The sequence below is a fragment of the Lissotriton vulgaris genome, chromosome 1_1 (assembly GCF_964263255.1).
Source record: "Lissotriton vulgaris chromosome 1_1, aLisVul1.2, whole genome shotgun sequence".
NCBI lineage: Eukaryota > Metazoa > Chordata > Amphibia > Caudata > Salamandridae > Lissotriton > Lissotriton vulgaris.
In genome coordinates this window covers 570,494,363-570,519,097 of record NC_141685.1, presented here as the reverse complement: position 1 = coordinate 570,519,097, position 24,735 = coordinate 570,494,363, and the positions used below count along the sequence as shown (strand labels likewise).

Genomic DNA, 24,735 nt, shown 5'->3' with positions numbered 1-24,735 from the left:
ATCTATTCTAAGGTAAGGAATCTATCACTAACGTGTCTCTTTCAGATGCACAAGTTACTACTTGTGTAACGATATATCTGTAAGAGACATTAGTTAGTGATAGATTCCTTACCGACCCACCCATCCTCCCCGTTCTGCGAACCGATATCTAGGGTTAAGGTCATCCCCTTTCAGGGCCCTAGTTTCATGGCACCAGTGTTAGTTCTATCATGGCTCTGCGTATCTGGCGCGGAAAAGCTGTGTAATCAGAACTGACGTCAGCGCGCATGGGCGCCGTCTAAGTACTCCGACGACGTCATCCCGGCGCTCACGACGCCGGACGCGGAGCCGCAGACGACGCCTACCGGCGCGCAGGGGTATTGCTACGCAAAAGTTTCCGGATCCAGTCTGACGCCTGGGGATATTCTAAGGTAAGGAATCTATCACTAACTAATGTCTCTTACAGATATATCGTTACACAAGTAGTAACTTGTGCGACAACTCTAGTCCAAAGGCTCACCATCCAGACACCCGTCAAAGAAAGCCCAATGCTCCCTGGTATACCCAGTCCCTCACTAAAATCCATCTCCTTTGCAGGATTCAAGAAAGGAAATGGAGAAAAACCTATGACGAAGCCTCAAGACTACTTTACATCCAGCAGAGAAAATCATACCTCTCTAGCATCAAAGCGGCCAAAAAGGAATACTTCACCAAAGCCATAGATGAAGCCCAACAAAAACAACAAACCGTCTTCTCCATAGTTAAGTCCTTTACCCATCCCAAAGCTCTCCTACCCGAAATTCCCCCATCCCAAATCTTATGCAATCAAATTGCCGATTTTTTCATAGATAAAATTGCCAACATCCAGAATGATTTCCCCCAACCTCTAATCACCACCCATGAAGCCGTTACAAATCCATTCACCTTGGGCAGTTTTTCACCAGTCTCCCTTCAACAAACTCAGAAGGCAATCCTGGCCTGTAAATCGGGAGCTCCTACGGACTCATGCCCCCCTAGCATTCTTCACCATCTCATCGAGGCTGTAAATCCCACAATTAATGCCATCATTAATGAATCTCTCGGCTCAGGTATTGTACCCGATGACTGGAAAAAGGCCATTGTAAAGCCCCTAATGAAGAAGCAGAACAAATCCCCCACTGATCTCACTAATATGCGTCCGATTTCTTTATTACCCGCTCTAGGTAAAATCACGGAGCAATTAGTGTATGGGGGAGTTAAAAACCTTTGTAGAGAACAACCATATTCTGCACCCACAACAATCAGGGTTCTGCCCCGGCCACTCCACCGAAACTGCCTTGATAGAATTATCAGACTCTATTAAGTTCTTGCAGGATGAGGGGAGACAGGTTGTACTCATCCTGCTCGACCTAACAGCAGCGTTCGACACCATCTCACACGCCATTCTTATTAACAGAATGCGCGAGATCGGTGTGGCAAACACTGTGTTGACATGGATAACTTTGTTCCTATCCAACAGATCCCAAACTATATCATTAGGCCCTTACCTATCCAGCGAAAGATCAATTACATCAGGAGTCCCCCAGGGGTCCATACTTAGTCCTCTCTTTTTTAACATTTACATTGCCCCCCTCCTTGCAGTGATAGAATCTCACGGAATCCTCGTCACATCGTACGCTGACAACACTCAGCTTGTCGTCACCATTGATAAAAAATGCACGGATGCAGACCTTAGATACCAGAACTGTCTCTCTGAGGTTTTTCTATGGCTGAACAAAAATCATCTCAAATGCAACAGTGCTAAGACTGAAATAATACCCCTAGGGAAAGATTTGTCCTTTTGCCCAAAAGACTGGTGGCCTAAAAATTCAGAAGCCCCTCCGAGCGCTGTCTCCTCGGCACGTAACCTTGGCGTTCAATTTGGCGCATCCCTTACCTTCGATGATCATGTCCGCATCACTGCCGGGTGCTGTTTTAGCCTTATTAGATCACTGAAGAAATTCTTTGACTTCCTCCCCATTGCAGCCAGAAAATCAGTCGCGGTTGCTTTAATTCTCCCCCGACTTGATTATTGCAATGGACTAATGGCAGGAGTGAAGAAGTCTACCCTCAGGAAACTACAAAGCGTTCAACACGCCGCGGCCAGACTCGTTCTTAAACTCCCCAGAAGGTCTTCTGCCTCAGCAGCCCTTAACGCTCTTCACTGGTTACCACTCCACAAAAGAATTTTGTTTAAACTTCTGCTCACTGTATTCAAAGCCACTAGAAAAACAAGCCCCCTCTACTTTACCAAGCGTTTTACGTATTACAATCCCACACGCTGTCTAAGATCCCCAGGAACTAATCTTGTCATAATTCCAAGATTCAAGTTAAAAACCAGGGGGGGGGGGAACCTTCTCCTTCCTAGCTGCTAGAGCCTGGAACAGCCTCCCTGTCAATCTCAAGTTAGTTGAAACTGAGAGCCATTTCAGGAAACTTCTGAAAACCTGGGTGTTCCAGCAATCTGAAACCTCGGTCCTAGCAGCCATATGATCCATCTTATCACCACTTTTCTCTCTTCTGTACGCTCAGCGCCAAGACGCTCCTTCCGGAGCGATAGCCGCGCTTTACAAATTCCCATAAATATCAAATATCAATATCGCTGAGATACCATTGGAACCTAGACTGTCTTCCTCGCCAAGGATGTGTCAGTCGCTATTCACCCAGGACATAGGAGCAGATGCGGTGAATGAAGATAGAATAGACAGTAGCAACCCCTTGGGTGAAGGGAATTCTGCTGTGAGGGAATCCAGTTTTAATGGACACCAAAGAGTAGTGAACTCAAATGTTGTCGGACTTGATGTATCAGGAGTGCCTCTATGCAGTTTGGAGGTGACTGGATCCACCAGCTTATCCATGCTTGAGGTTATGCTAATGCTCCAGAAAACCCTGCAGGGCATTTTAGAGGTTTCAGTCCTAAATAATGACATTATAAAAAGACAAGGTGACCAATTTAAGGATATAATTGGAGAGTTGGCACAGATTAAAAACTTGATGCCGGCATTAGTCAGACCAGTAGAAGCCCATGTAGAGAACATAGTGGATAGGGGGGAAGTAGCGAGAAGGGCGAGTCAGAGGATGTACCCACAGAATACATATCCTACTGCCCAATGATAATAAAAGGGTATGGGGGAAGGAGGTATAGAATGCAAAAAACAACAAAGCGAAGGAAAGGGAAAAAGGTCCTAGTTAACTGCCACCCCATAAAGCAACAGGAGTATGGGTGGGGAGGGGAGGGGGGGGGGGGGGCACTCCAGCACAAAGCCTGGTCTGGATCCGGAGGTCTTGGCCAATTCTAGACCTATTTCTCTCCTTCCTGCATTGGCTAAGACCCTGGAGAAGCACGTGCATAATGTGCTTTCTAATTTTCTGGAGTCACAGGACCTGCTCCATTCCACTCAATCGGGCTTTCGTCCTAATCTCAGCACTGAGACTGTGCTACTGGAGGTGTCTGAGGCCATCAAGGAGACGCTGGATTCGGGTGGCAGAGCCATGCTGATCATGCTCGACTTGTCGGCGGCCTTCGACACCGTCCCTCATGAGGATCTGCTCATCAGACTTCTTGAGATCGGTCTCAGGGGGACGGTGCTCAGCTGGTTTACATCTTTTCTGGCTGGCCACCGACAAACGGTCTGGGCCTCCTCTTGCTCTGCTCAGATGCCGCCACTGGGAGTCGGAATCCCGCAGGGCTCGGTATTGAGCCTGACTCTTTTTAACATCTTTATGACCCCTCTGGCGGCTCTGGCCGAGTCCTTCGGGGCCCAGATCGTCTCCTACGCGGATGACACTCAGCTGCTCTTTACCTGTCGGAAAGGAAAGGATTTTGATGGAGAGCGCATCAGTGAGTGCCTTGGAGCTGTTTTTAACTGGCTCCAACTGAACAGCCTCAAGTGCAACTCAGACAAATCGGAGGTGCTCTTCTTCGGTTGTCAATCCGATCCGGACTGGCAGGTATGGTGGCCTGGTGACATGTCGTCTCGGGTAGCTAAGAATTTGGGGATCAAAATCGACAATGGCCTGACTCTAAGATCTCAGATCCTCGCCCTCACTGGCACCTGCTTTGGTCTTCTGCGTATGCTGCGGAAGTTTTTCTATCTGCTCTCTGAGGACCACAGGAGAACCACGGTACAGGCCTTGATCGGTTCAAGACTGGACTACTCCAACGTCCTATATCTTGGCCTGCCGGAATATCTCCTGCAACGGATGCAGGTGGTCCAGAACGCGGCAGCGCATGCCATTTTTGGCCTGCATAGGCATGTCAGAGTTTCGGGCTTGTTGCAGTCGCTCCATTGGCTGCCTATCCGACAGCGGATAGTTTTCAAAGCCTTAACTCTTGCACACAAGGCCTTCTATGCCACAGGGGCTAAATACCTTCAGAAGAGGCTCGTCTCCTATCGTCCTTCCCGATCTCTGAGGTCAGAGTTGCTGTCCCTTGCCATCGTTCCTCGTGTGAGGAAGGCTCGTATGGGAGGTCGTTCTTTTATGCTTCGGGCCCCACAGCTCTGGAACTCCTTGCCCCTGGCACTACGTAGCACCCCAAATTTGTTGGCTTTCAGGAAGGGCCTGAAAACTTGGCTTTTTGCTTCCTAGATCTTTGTATTCTGTTAACTCTGTTTCTTTTAATCTAAGTGTTGTGTTTGTCTTTCTTAGGTTGTCAATAAAGCGCCGGGACACTCTTTTGAGTAGCCGAGCGCTATTAAAGACACAAAATAACATAACATAACAAGACAACGGATAAGGAGCTAAGGCAAGGAATTAAAAAACTAAACTTTGCAGAAATAGGAGCAAGTATCAATAGACCCGACGACCACAACAGCAGGACAACAAGGAATAGAATGGGAAAAGGTGAAAAGGCTATCAGGAGGACTCAATCTGGGGTAAAGGAGAGCACAGCAGCAGAATGAGGGATGGACACGTCTCCAGATGTGGGGCCTACTAACCCAATCCAGGTGAAGGGGGTTAGAACCGGAGGCAGAGAAGAATCAAGCAGGCACATAAGGGGAGAAATGCCAGATAGAACATTACAACATCGGCAGCCAGAATTGCCTGCAGACAATTGGGTATTCGTCGAGCCATTAGGACAGGAAAAGGGGGGGGAAAGAACTAAGAAACTAAACCCCTTAAATCGCTCCCAGCTCGTCTTTTGCAATGTGTCCCAGCCTAAGATATGTTAGTACTGCTGATTTAAAAGAAGTTGGGTTTAAGGCGAATAGCAAGGGGGAGGAAATAACTACGGTCCTACTCCATTCAGCCCTAATAAAAGACGCAATAGAAAAGGCAGAGACTGAGATGCTTTGGGAAGGAATTAGAATAGTAAAAAGGAGGAGGTGTTACTGGACAAAATAGGGAACTCCTTCCTTAGGAACCATACAGCCCTGGGTGAAAGACAAATATTAGCCTGGGGAGAGGCAAGAAAGACGCCCTTGAAATTACGATAAAACCAAAAGATCAGAGGTGGAATGTTGAAGATGTCCTTGCTGGGAATAGATATAGAGATCTGGCATACATGAACGGTGAGGAAGATGGTTATATGAGTAACATTGATTAGGAAGTAGGGCCGTCGCACAGCCTATCCATTCTGTCCTGGCATGTAAACGGATACAATAGAATAGTGTCACAGGAAGATTTTAAAAACATCTTGAGGAAAAATTATATTGTATGCTTCCAGGAAACCTGGCTGTGCGACTAAACCCCTGTAACGGAAGGCTTCACTCACCACGTAAAACCTGCAAAAAAGAACATATCAGGTAGACCTCCTGGCGGCCAGATGACGCTGGTCTCAACAAGGATAGCCAAAGACATGAAACCCCTCGAACTCAAGTGTAATTGGGCTTTGGGTAGTAGAGTGTGAACCCTAAACAATATGTCAGGGGTCGAAAACCTATGTATTATAAATGTGTATATACAGAAAGGGAAAACAAACAAGTATAAGATTGACCTGGAACGTTTAAAATCAGACCTGGAATACCTATGTGATTGTTATCCAAGAGATGTGCTCATGATACTGGGGGACTTTAATCATAGATTAAATCCCATTAAAACGGACCCCTGGCTGAGGGATCTGCTAGGAGTATATAAAATAGAGCTTGCACAATTTCCCCGTTGTGACATCTCGACACAAGATGATGAGCTTGGGCAACTGTTGGGGGCCTTGGGTCTGGTCTCCGTGAATGGAAGAAAGGAAGCAGACCGGCCCGCGAATCGTACTTTTAAAGTAGGGCGACAAATGTGCCCAATAGATTACGCATTCATACAGGCCTGGAATTTTTATCTAATTAAACAATTTGAAATTCTCAGGGTGGAAGGTAGTGATCATTATCCACTGCAGGTAGAACTCCAGGTAAATAGCTCCCCGCATAGACAAAAAGTGCTTCCAGTAGAGGTGGAATACCCCTAATGACTCACTACGAGAATTACCGATGAATACATAAAAAAACTGAGTGCACACCAGTTAACCGTGAATTTAGATAACCTAGCACCAGAAGAGGGCATAACCTGGTATGAGGATACAATAAGGCAACTGGTGGAATGCCTCACGATAAAATTAAAGCACGTTAAACATAAATCAGTAAATAATGTGAAACCATACTCCAATAATACCAAACATTGGTTTGATGATGAATGCCGGAAAGTAAGGGCCGGTATTAGAAAACAGGAGAGACGCCTAAGAGGTAATTATAGTGATGAAGCGGTAATAGAACTTAGGAAATTAAAAATAAAATATAAGGCTAATTGGAGATAAAAAAGGGATTTTTAAGGACAAATGTTGGGGGAATCTACTTGAGGCAATTGATGAAAAAAATGTGAGAGGCTTTTGGAAGTTAATACAGGAATGCACAGGGAAAGTCTTAGGAACTCTACACTGCTCGGTGCCAGTATACAAGTGGGTGACCTAGCTAGAAGAAATCTATGGTAAATGGCCAAACAGGGAGGGAAGAACGGCCAATGTCTGGCCTGGAATAAGGGAAGAATCAAAAGTACACTTCTCACCAGATGCCATTAGAGGTATAATAAACAGATTAAACCTAACACGGGCAGCAGGCCCAGATAATTTACCAGCTATCATAATAAAAACGAACATAGAATGGTGGGCGGAGTTTTTCTCTAATATGTTCCAAGGGATTTTAAATACTGGCAATTTCCCAGATAATTGGAAAGGGGCGATTGTCAGGCCAATACATAAAAAAGCGATGTAAACTCCCCAAAAAATTAGCACCTAATAAACCTTTTGGACATAGGCGAAAAGGTTTTCTCTAAAGCAATTTTAGGTTTACTAAAGGAATAGGTGTATGACAAACAGATAGTTACACCAGAACAAGGGGGTTCAAAGAAGGCCACTCAACGGTTGACCACTGCTTTGCTCTCTGGTCCATTGCACGGAAGTCGATCGATCAGAGGGGTAATCTATTCTGCTGTTTCGTGGACTTCCGTGCAGCTTTCGATCTGGTGGACAGGGAGCAACTGTGGTCAACATTGGTAGGGTATGAAATACAGGGTGACCTGCTAGCCCTAATCCAAGCACTGCATACAGAAAATTGGGCACAGATAATTCTGGATAAGGAGGGAGGATTGACGAAGAGAATCCCAATTGGGAACGGTCCAAGGCAAGGGTGTGTACTCGCCCCCTTACTATTCTCTCTGTTCTAGCAGACCTACCCCAAAAATTGAGAGGTCAGAGGGGCGAACCCAAAACTGGGAGGAAACCAGATATCGTGCCTCCTATATGCTGATGATCTGGTAATCATGGATCAGACGGAGATAGGCCTCCAAAGAAATTTAAATCAATTAAAATAATACTGCACAAGTAAAAAATTTGTAGTAAACGTGGAGAAGACAAAAATTGTATGCTTTGGCAGGAGGAAAACAAAGTTCTCTTGGTACCTGGGCACAGTATTGCTTGAGAGGGTAGCTGATTATAGATATTTGGGAATGTGGTTTTCTGGTACCCTGAAATGGTATACTCATTTACAAGCATTAAAAATGAGGGCATTGGCGTCTGTGAAAGGCTTAAAAAGATTCAATAATACCTATGGAGAAATGTCGGATGGACCGGTCCTAAAAGCCTACCAAACAATGGTGCCCCCTCAATTTTTGTTTGGAGCCGAAGTTATTTACTTAAGTGGTAAGACCTCCTGGGATAGAGAGGAGGGAAATCTACTAAAAAGCTTTTTCGTGCTGCCTAAATCATCTATGGTACAGGCGGCAAGACTTGAGCTGGGAATCACATTGTGGGCAATAACTGCTTGTATGGCCCTTGTACGATTCTGGCAGCGATTGGGAGCAGAGGAGTTTTTCAAAATCTCCCAGTGGGCCAAAGAGGAAATTGCCACGAGCGAGCCGCCCTGGGCAAAAGAGACTAGAGCATCAATAAGTAATGCATATAGGGTGCTCGCTCTGAAGGTTTGTTCGCTGCAAGACCACATAATAATAGGTAAGAAAGAACTAAGGCTTCAAGGGACTGATATGTCCTGTACTTATGATCGGGAGTACCTTTTACAAAAAAGCTCGGTAGCCCACATGACATCGGCCTGGGAGCTAGACCAACATTTTCCCTACGTGGACCGGCTACCAAGTCATAGCTTAAGGCGGGAAGTCCTAAAAATGCGAATTGGAATAAACCCATGTTACGCTAATAATGGAGCTCGAAATGATAGGATGTAATGGTAATTGCACTTGCACTTTAGGTACTACTTGCAATATTATACATATTTTACTAGAATGTATGTGGTTTTTAGATATACGAAAGGAGTTTTTATGTCCGATTTATAATATTACGAACAGGATGCAAGCTGTTAATCTGTTGGTGGAAATGGGGAATTTAGATATAGCCTGTGCCTTGGGGAAATATATGAATAAAGTCAAGGTGTTCCTCAAATGCACAGAGTAAGCACTAATAATGCAATTCCTTGGAATTATATAAGGGTGGAACAATTAGTGTTTACAGTAGTAAGTGCTGCAGGATTAAGGAGGTGTTGTATAGGCATGAATTAAGTGATTTTAATAATTTAACTGTTATAATACTCCGATTTTAAAAATGATAGTCCAACTATATGTATATCGAGAATAATATGTTTTGTGATACCGCTGTGTTATATATCTGTTGCTGTTTTTTTTTCTTCTTTTTTTAGTAGGATAAGAGGTAAATTGTACTTTTATGGTTGTAACAAACCAAATAAAGTTTGTTTTGACTGACTGTGGATCTACTTCACAGACTATGGTTTACAATAAATGCACCCAAGTCTCACCCTCAACCTCTCCAAATTCAACCTTACTTAGGAGCAATTCTAAACACACAGTTAGGACTAGCTTATCCTAATCCTTCCAGAGTTCAGAACTTTCAGGTAACTACCACAGTTCCAACCAAACAAAATTCTCATAGTTCGGACCGTGATGCGTCAACTAGGAATGATGGTCTCTTGCATTGCCATTTTTCCTCACACAAGGTTGCACATGTCTTCCATGCAACAATCTCTAGCTCGCCAGTGGTGTCAATCATAGGATAATCTTAAGGATCTAGTGTTGATAGACTGCCGCACTCACTGTTCTCTGCAATGGTGGAACACCTACAACCTGCTTTAGGGGCAGCCTTTTCGGGACCCTGTTCCCTACCTCACTCTCACTACAGATACATCGGAGATTGGTTGGGCTGCCGATCTACAGGACCTCTCAGGTCCATGGGTTGCTAAACATCAATCTGTACACATCAACTACTTGGCATTTTGATCTCCAGGTTCATGACTGTTTTAACAGGGAGGAGAGATTTTACACTTCGAAAATTTGGCAGGCTGATAAATGGATGTTCAGATTATGGTTATCTTAAATTCCATTATTGAGAGGAAATTCAAAAAGTGAAACTGCTACAACATGTTATGCTTGCTTTTGAGGGATCCTCTTCATGACTTGTGCAGAGGAATGACCAGCTTTTTACTTGTAAGATTAGTTCTGAGGCTCTATTCTGATCTGTGAATTGGAATTCTGGAAATGGGAAGAAATGTTATGTAAGTTTATACACTGCAAAAATGGATCAAAGATGATCACTATTAATGGGCATAGTGACTCAATGAGATTTGTAAACTACAATAGAGCCCAGAGTGCTTCCTCATCATGCACTTGAAAAGCATGAAAGGAAGTAGGAAATGTTCTTTACAGTGCAGCTGAGGGAAGCCTCTAACACTTGAGTATGTTGTGCTCTTCTAGTAAGATCAGGTTCCTGATGCGTAAAATCTTCTTACCAAATCTAAACCACATAATTGAAATCAATGTGTAAAATCCAAAAATCACTCAACATATCGTTTACCACTTTAGTACATTGTATTCAACTGCAGCAAAGTGTGTTTTCAAGTAACTACCTATGTCAACATACTTGCCTAAGATAATTACATTTTCACTATTAAACAAAACTAAGTGTATGACTTGAGTAATATTGTCTGTTTAGTCACTTTGAACTTGATTTTCTGAATCAGTATTACAATTAAAACATTTTGCATTCATAGCCTTATGTGTGAGAAGCGAATATTTGAAACTGTGAATAGTGTCCGGCACCCCTTCTTGGTCAACCTGTTTGCCTGCTTCCAAACCAAAGACCATGTTTGCTTCGTAATGGAATATGCTGCTGGTGGAGACCTCATGATGCATATTCACACTGATGTATTTCCAGAACCAAGAGCAGTGTAAGTGTTTTCACTTGTCGATTTCTAATTTGCTACCCTACGTTTGTTACTCCTTTTTCATATACTTTTCTTTTTTACCCTGTAAAATCATCGTACCACAGACCCGTTAGACGAGGTATTCTATGCACCATTTGTAGTTGCAACAATGTATTACCTTGAATGCACTAATACTTGTCTGTGTCTCATCTCCTTTATGTATTTTAAAAAAATGGAAAAAGGTTGTCTCCTGTGTGTGTTAAGGTAACTTCTCAATCAAATCAGGCCCTCTTTACATTGATTCAAGCCTGCCATGTTTGCTGCATATCTGATAAAAGCAAAGGGGACTTAGGTTTTGGCCTCCTGCCTGTTTTATATTTCATGCATCACTATCAGACGAAATGGGAGTGTGTTTTTTATGCATGTACTAAAAGGTGTTTATCTGCTCTTACATGTAGGATAACTGCCGAAGACGTCAACCTGTCCTTTAATAGCAATCTAGGTTTGATATCATTTTCCAGGTTAATATTTATTCATTGCTTGCCTTCCAATAGGTTTTTAGTAGGCAGTGTTAATAGCCTTCTTGATTAGCAATTTTATTAAAAAGCCAGGTTTGTACATTTATGAAATAGTGTGTGGAACCTAGGCAGAGCGATTTGCTTCCACTAGGCAGCATCTTCTATTGAAAAGCTATTACCCTACTTACTCCTCTCTTTCCCAACCACCACATCCCAAAGTGAGCCAGTCTGAAGGGCGATTTTAATACCACGTAGGGTTTGCAGAATGGGGAGAGATGCATTTGTAAATTAAAAGGGGAATGCTAATACAATGGGGGATGGGTGGATAGTGCAAAGTATCTTAAAATAAATTTGCTGTTTAATTGGAAACCTGTGTGGAACAACAAAGAGGCCGAGCTTCAGAAAACAATTTCCCCCCTCCATTACTAAACTGGCTCTGTCAAGCACACCAACATAAATCTATTTTTAGGTCTCGGGACCTATCGATGTGCGCAAGCGCATCGAGCGGAGCGAGAATTCAAGTGGCGAAAACATCGTCAAACTAAGGGCTTTCAGCCCCGCGGTTTTCATGCAGTTCACGTGTACATGCACGCGCATCGCATGCAAGCCCAGCCTCTCGCAAGCCCAGCCTCTCGCATTCCCAGGCTCTCCCGCCCCCATCCGGCATCAGGCTTCTCCTCCCCTAGCAGCACTCCTCCCACACCAGAAACTCCCCCCCCACACCAGCACCTCCCCTCTCTCTCCACGCAATCACAGCCTTTCCCTAGCAGCACTCCTCCCACACCAGCACCTCCCCCCTCCCAGACCAGCACCTCCCCCCTCCCACACCAGCACTTCCCCTCTCTCCCCACTCAATCACAGCCTTGCCGCACTGCCGAGCCTGTCCCAACAACACAACCCAGCTCCGTCACATGGCTTCTGCTTTGCTCTTCTTCCACCACCTCTCCTAACCACTGCTTCTTGGCGCTCGATACATCTTGCCACCCGACCCCCTCTCCTACCATTCCTAGCTACCCCACTTTCCCTCTCCTCGCACACCCCAACACTACTCCAAACTCTGCCCCAAAACCACCGCTCCCACTTTCCACTAACCCCGCTCTCGTCTTCTCCTGCCCCCAGCGTCTCCCCACCACCGAAGCCCAAGTTCTCCCCTCACCCTCCAACGCTACTACTCACAGCCTACCCACGACCACCACAGCCATCTCAACAGCGCCACAGTCTCTGCCCCCAATCTGCAAAGGTCCTCGCACCTCAACTCGCACCTCCACCCACGGCACGCCGGCGCCATGTCAAGTGCCATACTCATGCCCGATTTATCAAAAGTCTCAAATTATCGACCGGGCATATCACTTTCCCCAGCAAAAGCACCCCCCCCCCCAGCCTTCATCACGCTCCAGGCTCCCCCCAACATAGCCAAAACCCAGGAGGTTAAACTAGGCCCGGGGGTGAGGCCGGCCAAGGAAGGGGCAAACAGTAAGGAGCCCCCACGCAGCACACGCGCAATTAACACTGTGAGAAACGGAAGACTCAGTGGCCCCTCATCATAGTCAGCAGTGGGAGCAACGTTGTGCGTCATGCCACAGCCCTGCTTAATGCCGCCAGAATGTCTCTCGCCATCGCCACAGTGTTTGTCATCACAGCCTCCCTCGCCGACGCCCTACCTCCTCCACCCACAGTCTCTCGGGGTCACTTTCAACAGCACCTCCCCCCTTCCACACCAGCACCTCCCCTCTCCACGCAATCACAGCCTTGCCCTAGCAGCACTCCTCCCACACCAGCACCTCCCCCCTCCCACACCAGCACCTCCCCTCTCTCTCCACGCAATCACAGCCTTGCCGTCTGGTTTACTTCCATTTTATTTGCTTCGCAAACACAGCCTTGCCCTATCAGCACTCCTCCCACACCAGCACCTCCCCCCTCCCACACCAGCACCTCCCCTCTCTCCCCGCAAACACAGCCTTGTTTTCATTCTGTGCTATTCAAACAATGCACTGCAGCAGCCTCTCCCACTCCAACCCCGACCTCTCCCCTCATACACTGCCGAGCCTGTCCCAACAACACAACCCAGCTCCGTCACATGGCTTCTGCTTTGCTCTTCTTCCACCACCTCTCCTAACCACTGCTTCTTGGCGCTCGATACATCTCGCCACCCGACCCCCTCCCCTACCATTCCTAGCTACCCCACTTTCGCTCTCCTCGCACACCCCACCACTTCTCCAACCCCTGCCCCAAAACCACCGCTCCCACTTTCCACTAACCCCGCTCTCGTCTTCTCCTGCCCCCAGCGTCTCCCCACCACCGAAGCCCAAGTTCTCCCCTCACCCTCCAAAGCTACTACTCACAGCCTACCCACGACCACCACAGCCATCTCAACAGCGCCACAGTCTCTGCCCCCAATCTCCAAAGGTCCTCGCACCTCAACTCGCACCTCCACCCATGCCGCCAGAATGTCTCTCGCCATCGCCACAGTGTTTGTCATCACAGCCTCCCTCGCCGACGCCCTACCTCCTCCACCCACAGTCTCTCGGGGTCACTTTCGAAAGCCTCTGTTCCACCAGCAATTTTGCAGCGCAATACAGCGCCCTGAATGGGACCTCTTGGTGCTATGGACCCCAACTAAGAAACAGGAGGGCAAACAAGAGTTGATTTAAGGTTGTTCGAAAATCTGAATTTTCACTTTCCTTCTTACATTTTGACAACCTCTCACCTTTTTAAATCCCGAGAGCCCCTCCCCGTCTGTGGCTGCTTTCAGCTAGAGTTGCCATTTACTCCAGCGTCAGTCAGACATCACTCACACCATCCATCTTTTCAAAGGCCACGCCCTCTCCGCACCATGCTTCCCCTCGCCCTCTTTTGTAGAAGAACTGCCGGATTCCCACGACCCTCATCACGATGCACCACTGCCCCTGCAGTCACAGGGCTGAACCGCACCCACTGCGGACAGACGCACCCTTCCCAAACGCCCTCACGCCCCTTCCTAACCAGCTGTCTCCTTGCACAATCAGCAACCCGCTGAAAAAAACACAACCGGAGAAAAATCACACATTCCGTTCAAACGCGACTGTCCCCTTGAGATATAACGCACTATACACACAAACCTACACCATCTCTGCACTACAGTGGCGTATCAAAGGTGCTATGGGCCCTGGTGCAAGGAAAGAAGGTATACAACTATCGCCATGGTTCAGCTAGGGTATAGCTATGGTTCAGTGGTCCCTTGGGTACCGGTGCCACAGCACCTGCTGCACTATTTGTAGCTACACCCCTGCTTCCCTATGCACAATAAATCCGTCTGTTCAAAAGCGATTAGAATGAAAAAAGGTTACCAGATGGGTAATATCACCATGGATGCCCGCTTCAAGTCCCGCGCCACCAGTAGTTTCAAATGGTTCCGTTGAAATTAACCAGCATTACAATGCCCAAAAACGCATTAGGTTGCTGGAGAAAAGCCCACACCCTGCAAATTGTGTCTTGATGACTAAGGACACACAACGCCACTCACACCCACGCAAGCCCACTCTCACACACGCAACTCCACTCTCACACACGCAACTCCACTCTCACACACGCAACGCCACTCTCACCCACGCAATGCCACTCACCCACGCAACGCACCCACGCAACGCCACTCACACATGCAACGCCACTCACCCACGCAACGCTACTCACTCAAAGCCACTCACACACACGCAGTGTCACTTTCACCCACAATGTGCAGTGCACAATAGGTCTCGCAGTAGGAAAGTTGGAGCTATTGGTTTTGTAAATGACAAAGCCCTTTATGTTTTTAAAATGAAAAAAATAATAAAAGGCATTGTTATTTGCAATTGTAATAGCTCCAACTTTCCTACTGGGAGACCTATTGGCAACGCCAGTGCTTGTTTGTTGTTCCATTGCAAGCCAGTAATGAATGCAACTGCAAGTCTTTTGCCGTTTTGAGAAAAGAGAAAGTCTTTCTTACTTTCCTTATATGAAATCATGATGAGCTCGGTGCTATTGACAAACAAGTAGAAATCCATTACAAATACCGAGCAGATACATTTAGTGGTTATGGGATAAGTTAGATCATTGAGGAGGCCATAAAGGATAAACTGATCGGAAACATCAGTAAGGTGCTCTAGCTCTCAATTAGTCCAGCAGAATGGCATGATCAACATTGCCAAATAAAGATGACACATCTCTATAATATCAGAACATTGACACTACCTGAATCAGCTTGCCATCCTGTCTTTTCAAACCGTGTAAGAGATAACAAAATCCATGTACATTCCTGATTCATATAGTAAATGACTAAATGTGCACCCCTTTACTCTTCTGTCTGCTATGATTTCGGAGGTATTTTATAATCTGAATTTAAGTCATTATGCAGATCTTTATATTTACCGTTTACCTCGGTTTGGAAATCTGTCTAATTAATTGATGTTCAATTGCACCCCCCAAAAAAAAACTTGCATGTTTTTGTGGAAAGAAGAGGTAAACATTTCATTAGATAATTTCAGTATCTGAGAACGCTGTCCCCTGTTTAGCTGTGTACTGATAGTATGTAAAGAGAAATTAAAATTCATTCCATGAACTAAATGTTGTTTTTTCTATGCATATAAACAGGTTTTATGCTGCATGTGTAGTTCTCGGACTTCAGTATTTACATGAGCACAAGATCGTATACCGGTAAGTAGTTTTCATGACCACTTCTATTTTTATAACGTTATTTTTTACAACAAAAATTCTTACATTGAGTTACATCTTCTCTTTAAAATAAGGTTTTAAGGTTCATTACAACAGTGAATCAATCTCACCGGCCCTTAGACAGCTATAATTTCTATGTAGCCTCCACACATTTACTGGAACACATCTTCTATTCCCCTACCATGTATAGTAACTGTTGCCAGTGTAGCTAACATTCCCATCTCTTAGAACCAGCCCTCAATTTTGAGCTGCCTTTTTGATTTCTAGTTTTAAAGTGTTAATCTCTACTAGGTTAATATTATGATCTGAGTTTCAGGAGTGCCAGGCCCCACAGTTAACTTAGACTTTGTATAGCATTTTCCACTGGCTGTTCTATTTGTGAGCAGTGAAGTAACATGCTTGCCCTTGTAAGGGCCTTTTTCTTTATTGTAGGTCCAGTACTTTCCAGTACTTATCTGAAAAAGTTAGCTTTCAGTTTTAATATTTTATTTAGAGTACAGTCTAATATAAGGCTTTTTTTTGTTGTTTCACTAGCTCACACAGCATGTTGATATCTGTTTGGGGTATATCAGATAATGCTCTCACACCCAATTTCAGAGATATTGACTCATATCCTCATTCTGCGGAAATCTGTGTTTATGTTGGGAGTTTCAAGTTGACTAATTAAATTCTTTTCTGATTCAATATTCGTGCCTGATATTATGAAGTACATCTTGGACTTGGTCGTAGCATTCAATCGTCCTATTATCTGATAAGATAGCAAGGCCGATGTTCAAATGAAATCTCATTGTAACTTGCGGTTCACAAGTTTGATTCTTCATAGGTCAACTAAATGTTTTGCCCATCTGATGTGGAACATACTTCTGATCCAGTCATACTACACCACCCTCTTGTTCTATATCGATACATATATTTTAGGGCGAGCTGGTGTAAGCAGCGCGAAGCGCTGCTGTCCAGCGAAGCCTCTATTGTTATCCACTTGTTTTGGACTGGGACACGCGCAGGGCCATCGCGATTTCAGCATGTGTGCGCGCACGTACACCCACGCGCTGTGCCCATCTCCTGTCCCGCTTCTAAAGCAAGTCAGTCTCCTTCAATAGAGCACGCGTGCATGCACACACGCGCATACACACAACACGCATACACACATGCATACACACAACACGCATACACACACACACACACACACACACACACACCCACACCCTCAATCGGCACAACCCTTAGACTAATGGAGATTCCCCCACTCAACCAGTCTGCGGGGGGGAACTGCTCAGCAGCTGGCTGCGGCGCTTTTCCAGAGCACTCCAGCTCCTCTGCCAGCACGACGCGGGGCTCTCTCCTTAGGCATGGGACCCCCGCAGTGTTATCCGCTGGTTTTCACCCGGGCCCCCTCTTAGGACCCGGGACTTCAGCTCCAGCACTTCGCTTTGGCGCCGGGGCGCCCTCTTCATAACGAAAGTTAGAAATGGCGTGCATGTGCGGGCAGCCCCTGCCCTCCCAGGTCTCCTCACAGCCCAGATACTAAGCTGCATTCTGTTTCGCTTATCTCCCTGCCTCAGCTTGTTGTCAATAGTGGTCTTCCGTGCTCGCTGTGGTGGCTGCTGTCTCTTTTTTCTTATTTATGTATTTAATGCGTTTTTATGTAGCGCAGACTTTACCCGAAGGTGTCAGAGCGCTTGTTTATTGCTGTGATTATATAATGCTGTTTATTTTACTTTTATATACTTTGAAGTTTTCTTTGCCATAAATGGGTGCTGGCATAGGGTGGGGAGAGTAAGGGAGACATGGGTTTTGTCGCTGATAATGGTTGCTTATTTTGCATGTGCTAGTTCACTCGTGGGTTTAGTTTGGTTTAAACGAACAAAGAATAGCAAGAGGTCAACTCATATGCAAAAGCGGCTAGTTTCTATGTGAAGGAGAAACTAGCCGCTTTTGCATATGAGTTGACCTCTTGCTATTCTTTGTTAGTTTGACTGTTCATAGGGATGGTAGCATTGTTAGGTCATTAAACTGTCCCTCGGACTTCCTTTCTCTCTGTTGTGTATATGCTTTAGTTTGTTTTAACCATGGATTGATTTTGCATTATGGGAGCTGATGTTTTAGTTATCGTACTGTTCATCGAGGCACAGCTGAGGAGAGTTGAGCCACGGTGGGAGGATTGAGAATGATTGGTTACACGGAGGTCAGAGCTCAGTTTAAAATACGGGAACGAACAGCAGCATGACAGTATGATTACCAAAATTACTGAAAGAGGTGAACGCGGAAGTTAGGCTGCTGGCAGTGGCTTCAACATGGTAACACACTTTAAATTGTTGGACGTGGGGGAAGATGGGATTTTGTTTAGAGATACACAGGAGGTTTTGATGTTTAGAGAGGGGAGTGATTTTGCAAGGATGTAGTGGTTTATGAGCATTCACAGTTTTTTGTTCCTTTTGGGTTTTGACAAACGTGTGTATTATAGCATGATGCGGCGGGAGGCAGTGTGTATATATATTTCGCAAATTCGATATGCAAGTCTATTGCTGTGAGCAAGCTGAGCTCATATAAATCTCTATTGTAGTGCAGAATTGCTGTCGATGTGTATTATGATGTAAGCACGCAGTGTAGGTTGAAGTGTTCCAGTGCAGCTGATATGTATGCGATGCAAGCAGGTAGTGTAAAAGGCAGGCCCCCGTATAGTGGACATTTACTGTGCTGTAAGCTGACAGTGTAAGATGCACTGTCCGTGTTCAGTCGTGAAGTCTCCAGTTGTGAACAGTGTGTTCACTATAAAGATTCAGAGCTTCTGTGCATGTCTCATGATGCAAGAAGTACCACGTTGCATCAAGACTTTGGAAGATACAGTGCAGTGCCCCAGCGCAGTGTCCGGGTCTCAGTCCATGACCACGCAGCGTACAAAGCAGCGCTCTTTCAGTGTGCATGTGTTGTTCTGCTCACAAGTATGTGCTGAATCCGGCGTTTTAGCGCTCTTTCAGTGTGCATGTGTTGTTCTGCTCACAAGTATGTGCTGAATCCGGCGTTTTCCCGACCGTGTTTAAGTCTCAAGCTGTGCACTGGCAGCGTGTTCACTGACAATATTTAACCCTTTCTGCCTCACAGGTCAGTCTCATGTTGTGGGCTTTGTGCAGTGACCCAGTGTAGAGCTATTGATTTTGTTTGATATGTATTTACCCGATATAGCTTCCAAACGGCCATTATTTAGAAAGTGAGCGTCCGATGCAGTGCGTAGGCAGTGGCAGGTGCACACCCTGCCTGGTGAGACAGTGGGGTGAGCGCATAACTAGTGAATGACATCTTACACTGCCATCTTAACGCGCAAGGCTTGCACAGCTGTGGGCACTGCATCTTACACTGCATCTTACACTGCATCTTACACTGCATCACACCACCTTGCCCTGTGCAGCCTCCAGTGCAGTGCGCTTAACTCATGCTGTCACTAGAGAGTAGTTTAAATGGCGAGTTGCAGTGTGACCCTCACTGTAGCGTGACCATCTCAAGCATGTGGTCTTGCATCTAAAAATGCAGTGCCATGTGCAGTTTGCACATGTGTTCTCGTGACCATGCAGCGTAGGGCGCGATGCCTCTTCAGAAGTATGCTGTAAGTTTGCACTGTAAGATGCATTGCCTGTGTCCAAGGGATTGCACAGCTTTCCAGCGGTGAGCATGCACAGCAAGATAGAGTGCCAACAGTGCAATTTGCTCCTCTTGTGTGCTACGCATGCAGTGTAAGATGCTGCCTTTGCACCCCTCACTCACTGTGATCAGGGCAGGCAGTGCAAGATGCAGCGTAAACACCCCTCAGTGTGAGCAGGAAGTGTTCGAGGCAATGCCTATTACCTATCGTATGAGTAGGCAGCGTAAAACAAGCGTTCGAGGCATGTGGGCTGCTGAATTCATATCTGTGCATAGATCGCCGCCTAGTGTTGGGTCCGGATGATTGCACTTTGTTGTCTTGGAAGAGTCTTCGAAGTATCACGAGATAGGTGACTCCTCCCCTGGACTACAGTGCGCATGGGCATCTTCTCCATCCTCAGATTGTTTTTTTCCACCATTGGGTTTGGATGCTAACTCCTATACTCCAACTTTGGAGTCAAAAACAAAAATTTTCTAAAGGCCTTCGACTTCAATGGTATTGTTCTCGTTCGGTACCTCTCTACTCGATCCAGCCTTCCATCTCGAATCGGTCGTCGACGTGGGCCGTTGGGCCTTTTCGACGCCACGTGAGCCGACCGTCGATGGAAAGAAGCCTGTTTAAAAGGTGCCCACAATGCCACTCCAAGTTCCCACATACTGACAAACACTCAGTATGCAACAAGTGCCTTTCCCCAGACCATAGGGAAGAAACCTGCCCAGCCTGCGCCCTGTTTCGATCGAAGAAAACTATACGAAACCGGCGGGCTGCTAGGCAAGAAATGCAGCGACAGGCACCGGAACCGGACAACATCTTCGATGATGACCAGGAACTACCGGAAGCTCCAGACTCGGACCTAGAAATCGTCACCATCGAGGACTACTTGGACTCCGATGACGTGATCCCACCGGGGCAAATCATGAGTACCCTGCCCCCGACACCAATTAGTCCGTTACCAAAGGTTCCGGTCGAGACATCGCCTAAAGGCCTTAGCCAAGATCATAAAGTTTCGCCAGCCCCGCCATCCGGCTCGGCTCCGAAACTGAAACCTTCAGAGACCCCAGGGCTCAGTACCATCTTCCCGAAGAAGGTTCCAGAGGCAAAAAAGGTTGTCGACCCGAAAAGCGTAGAACCGAAAAAGGCGTACAGCCAAAGAGCGTCGAGCCAAAAAAGACTGTCGACCACAAAGACAGCTCAGCCAAAAACTGTCGACCCAAAAAAGGTAGTCAAACCGAAAAAAGGCACGCAGCCGAAGGACGCCGAACCAAAGAAGGTGGCCGACCCGAACAAGCCTACTGTTCCGAAATCCGTCGACCCGGCAAAGTGTGCCGTACCGAAGCCCGAAGGACGGCCGGAAAAACCTATTGACCCAAACATAACTGCTCCAAAGACACCAGTCGATCCAAAAAAGAACATAGACTCGGAAAAGGACACTAATCCAAAAAAGCCTATGGAGCACAAAAAACGTGTCAAACCGAAAGTTCCGGTCGACCAAAAGACACTCATCGACCCGAAAAAAGGGCCTGAGCCGAAGAAAACCAATAAACCACCAAAAGTCGCGAAAAACCAGGTGTTACTTATCCAAAGAAGTCTAACACTCAACCCAGGACTGTAGAGGAAGAACTCTTCCACTCAGATCCATCAGACGACCAGGCAAAGATATGTATTAATCCAGAGACTGGTAAAGTTACCATCCTGCACAGAAAGAAGAGGCCTTTGGACTTTGGCTCTCATTCCCCTATTCCATTAAAGAAAAAGGACTTTGGGACTTCTCCCTCTAGACCCTTCATCCCTTTTTAGCCTATCATGCCTACTACACCTTTTGCTTCTTACTCTCCTTCTCACCACGGGGGCAATGAGGGTAACCTGGGGGATGAGCCACAGCCTCAATTTGATTTCCCACAAGATCCTCAACCACAAGAGGAACCATGGGAGGAGCCAACAGACCCTTACAACACCCATCCCATCCCTGATGTACCCTCTTATCCTACTAAGCCGTCACCTACTGATGACACCACAGTCTTCAATCAACTCATAGTAGACCGGGCAGCACAATTCCACAATGTAGACATGCATAATGACCCTGTTGAGGAAGACTTCTTATTTGACACCTTCCCTACTTCAGAAAAAAGTGTCAGAACACTTTCCATGTTAAAGGGAGTTCTACAACATGCACCTGACATATTTAAGGATACAGCCAGGGCACGAGTAATCAATCCCAGAATAAAAAAGAAGTATGGGGCAGCTCCTACAGACCCTACTTACATCAAAGGGCAGTTACCAATAGACTCACTGGTAGTGGCTAACGCATGTAAAAGGGCTAACTGCCAAACAGGGGCAGCACCTCCCCCTGATAAAAAGTCAAAAATACTGGAGGCATCAGGCAAAAGGGTAACAGCACAAGCCTCCAACTCATGGAGAATTGCTAATACACAAGCCATACTGGCTCGTTACGACAGGGCGCACTATGATCAGTTCGAAAACCTAATGCAACACCTACCTGAGCCTTTTAAAGCACAAGCTGATGACCTCATACGGGAGGGAAAATTCATAACAAACGCCTCCACCGCAGCTAGGTCAATTAACACTAGTGTCTTACTACGCAGACCTGCATGGCTGCGTATTTCCGGTTTTAAGAGTGAAGTGCAGTCCACCATTCTAAACCAACCGGTCAATCAGGATTTTCTATTATCGCCCTGCTGTCTACACCATTTTGGATAAAATGAAAAAAGACACAGAAACCGCAAAATCAATGGGGGCATTGCAATTTCAGCAACATAGAGGCTCCTTTCGACGCTCCTCATACAGAGCAACTACACGAGGAAATACCTCGCAAACATCTGCCTCATACAAAAGTAACACACCAGGTTCCTTCAACAAAAACACAAACAGAGGAGGTTATAGGGGCAACAATAATAAGGGAAGAGGACGTGGAGGCAATAACACCAGAGCCTCCACTGCCACAAAACACTGACTTTATTACGCTACCTCCAGACCACCTAACACCAGTCGGAGGCAGACTCCAACAGTTCCTACCTGTCTGACACGCAATTACCACGGACAGGTGGGTGAGAGAAATTATCCAGTTTGGTTATTGCCTAGAACTGACTTCTATACCACCAAACATACCACCCAGACATCGTCCTATGTCCACGGAACACATCACCCTGCTACAACAAGAGGTGAAAAGCATGCTGGAAAAGGGGGCCATAGAGCAAGTCCCTTTCCACCAGCAAGGGACAGGAGTATCTCCATATACTTCCTTATTCCCGAGAAGGACTGTTCCCTCAGACCAATATTGGACCTCAGGCCCCTAAATCAATATATATTATCGGAGCACTTCCATATGATCACACTACAACAAGTGCTCCCGTTGCTACAACAAGGAGATTTCCTAGCAACACTGGGCCTCAAAGATGTGTATTTTCACATACCCATCCATCCAGCCCACAGAAAATACCTCAGGTTCACAATAGAAGGTCAACACTACCAATTCAAGGTTTTGCCCTTCAGGGTTACCACGGCTCCAAGAGTGTTTACAAAATGCTTTGCGACAGTGGCAGCACATCTCAGAAGGCAACACATCCATGTGTACCCTTATCTGGACGATTGGCTAATACAAGTATAATCGTACCAACAGTGTGCAGCACACACGTCTCAAACACTTCAATTGCTACACAGCCTAGGGTTTTCTATCAACTACACAATCGCATCTGCAGCCATCCCACGCACAGAAATACCTGGCAGCCACTATAAACACCTCAGTGGCGGGGGCGTGGCTAGCGAGCCACGATGGCGGACGGAGTCTGTTAGAGCTCCGGTGCCGCCGGGGATTTTACATTCTGCTAGGGCCTCTGGGGGGCCAACACTCCGACTGAAACCTGTAGCCCCTGTGCCGTGGGAACCTGCGGTGGCTCCGGAGCGCTTCCGAGGATAGGGGAACACCGGCGGCCGGAGATGGCGACTGCGACGAGGGTGGCCTTCCCCTGCGTGGTCAGCCGGGGCCTGGCGTAGGAGGAGGCACTGAGGGGCGGCGGACCGGAAGTGCCGCGGAGGGTCCGCGAGGCGCGGCCGAGGCGCCCGGAATCCTGCTGGCCTGCCTGGCGGCCCACCCATCGGCAGGACCTATTGGTGGCCTGGCGGTCCTGATTGTGCAGCGACCCGGAGACGGCGGAGGCCGCAACCTGAATGGTGGACGGCCGACGGACCTCGTGAGGGAGAGAGTGAGGCGACGACTGGAGCAGGTTCCTGGGGCGGCGACTTTGGGAGCGGGGGTGTGGAGCTGGTGACTACCGAGGGGCATAGTGAGCTGGGCCTTCCGTGGGGCGGCCCCCCCCCCACTGAGTTGTCTCCCTACATCCCCCTCTCCTCTCGCCATTGCCGACGGGGGCAGTTACTGCCTTTGGGAGACACCGGATCCCCCCTGCCAGCGCCCTCTGGGACTGGGCGGCGCGGACCGAGACACCGCCGGGCTGCCGGCCCACCGGGCGGCATTGTGTCCCACTGGCCGGCGTGGAGGCCCGACGTCCGGCTTCCCCCCTGACCTTGGCGATCGGGGCGAGAGGATCCGAAGGACGCGAAGTTGGCCGACCTACCCCCCTGTACCGCAACGTGTGGCAGGGCGCTGGGGAAGAAGGTGCTGACCCTGCTCGCTTGACCGGCGGGGGGTGTGGAGACGAGAGGAGGCCACTTCCTGAGGGCGATCCCAGATTCTACCTCTCTGTTCCCTCGGCCCCCCTCCGCCCCGCGCGCGCGACCTGACCTCCCTCCCCGTGACTTCGAGGTCCTCTGGGGGCAGCCGGGGCCACTGACGACGCTGCTGTGACCTGTAGGTTGACCTTTGAGACGGTGCACGCCGCTGGGAGGCGCCGGGGGGGCCCCGGAGCCGCCTGGACTTTCGTGTTGCGGCCTTGTGGGGGCCTGCGGAGTGCGGTGCCGCGGAGTGTGGGAGAAGGAGAGAGGTGATTATAACGCCTAGCGATCCGGCAAGAGTGGGACGCCTAGAGTGGACAAGGAATTGCCAGGAGTGTCCCCCGCACAGACGACTGCGCCCGGTGGCTGGCCGAGCCGGACTGAGGCAACCATGGTCCGAAAGGGAGCTCAGGCGCTGGATGGGAGGGATGGCCCGGCGAACACGGGCTCGGCCCCGCGGGCTGCACAGGACGGCTCCGTACTATCCCCCCTTGACCAAGCCACCGGCGGGGATCAGCAGACTGACAAGCTGGACTTGATCCTCCAAGAGATCAGAGACTCT

At 47.5% G+C, this 24,735-nt stretch overlaps 1 protein-coding gene across 2 annotated transcripts in view; it reads left to right on the top strand.

The window, feature by feature from the left end:
• Nucleotides 1-24,735, top strand: part of PKN2 (protein kinase N2) — a 674,671-nt gene that overhangs the window by 415,238 nt on the left and 234,698 nt on the right. For both annotated transcript variants that reach the window (XM_086953970.1, XM_086953971.1), the window contains exons 16-17: nucleotides 10,491-10,667; nucleotides 15,767-15,829. In XM_086953970.1, coding sequence (XP_086810096.1) covers nucleotides 10,491-10,667; nucleotides 15,767-15,829 — 240 coding nt within the window. The remainder of the gene's footprint in view (nucleotides 1-10,490; nucleotides 10,668-15,766; nucleotides 15,830-24,735) is intronic.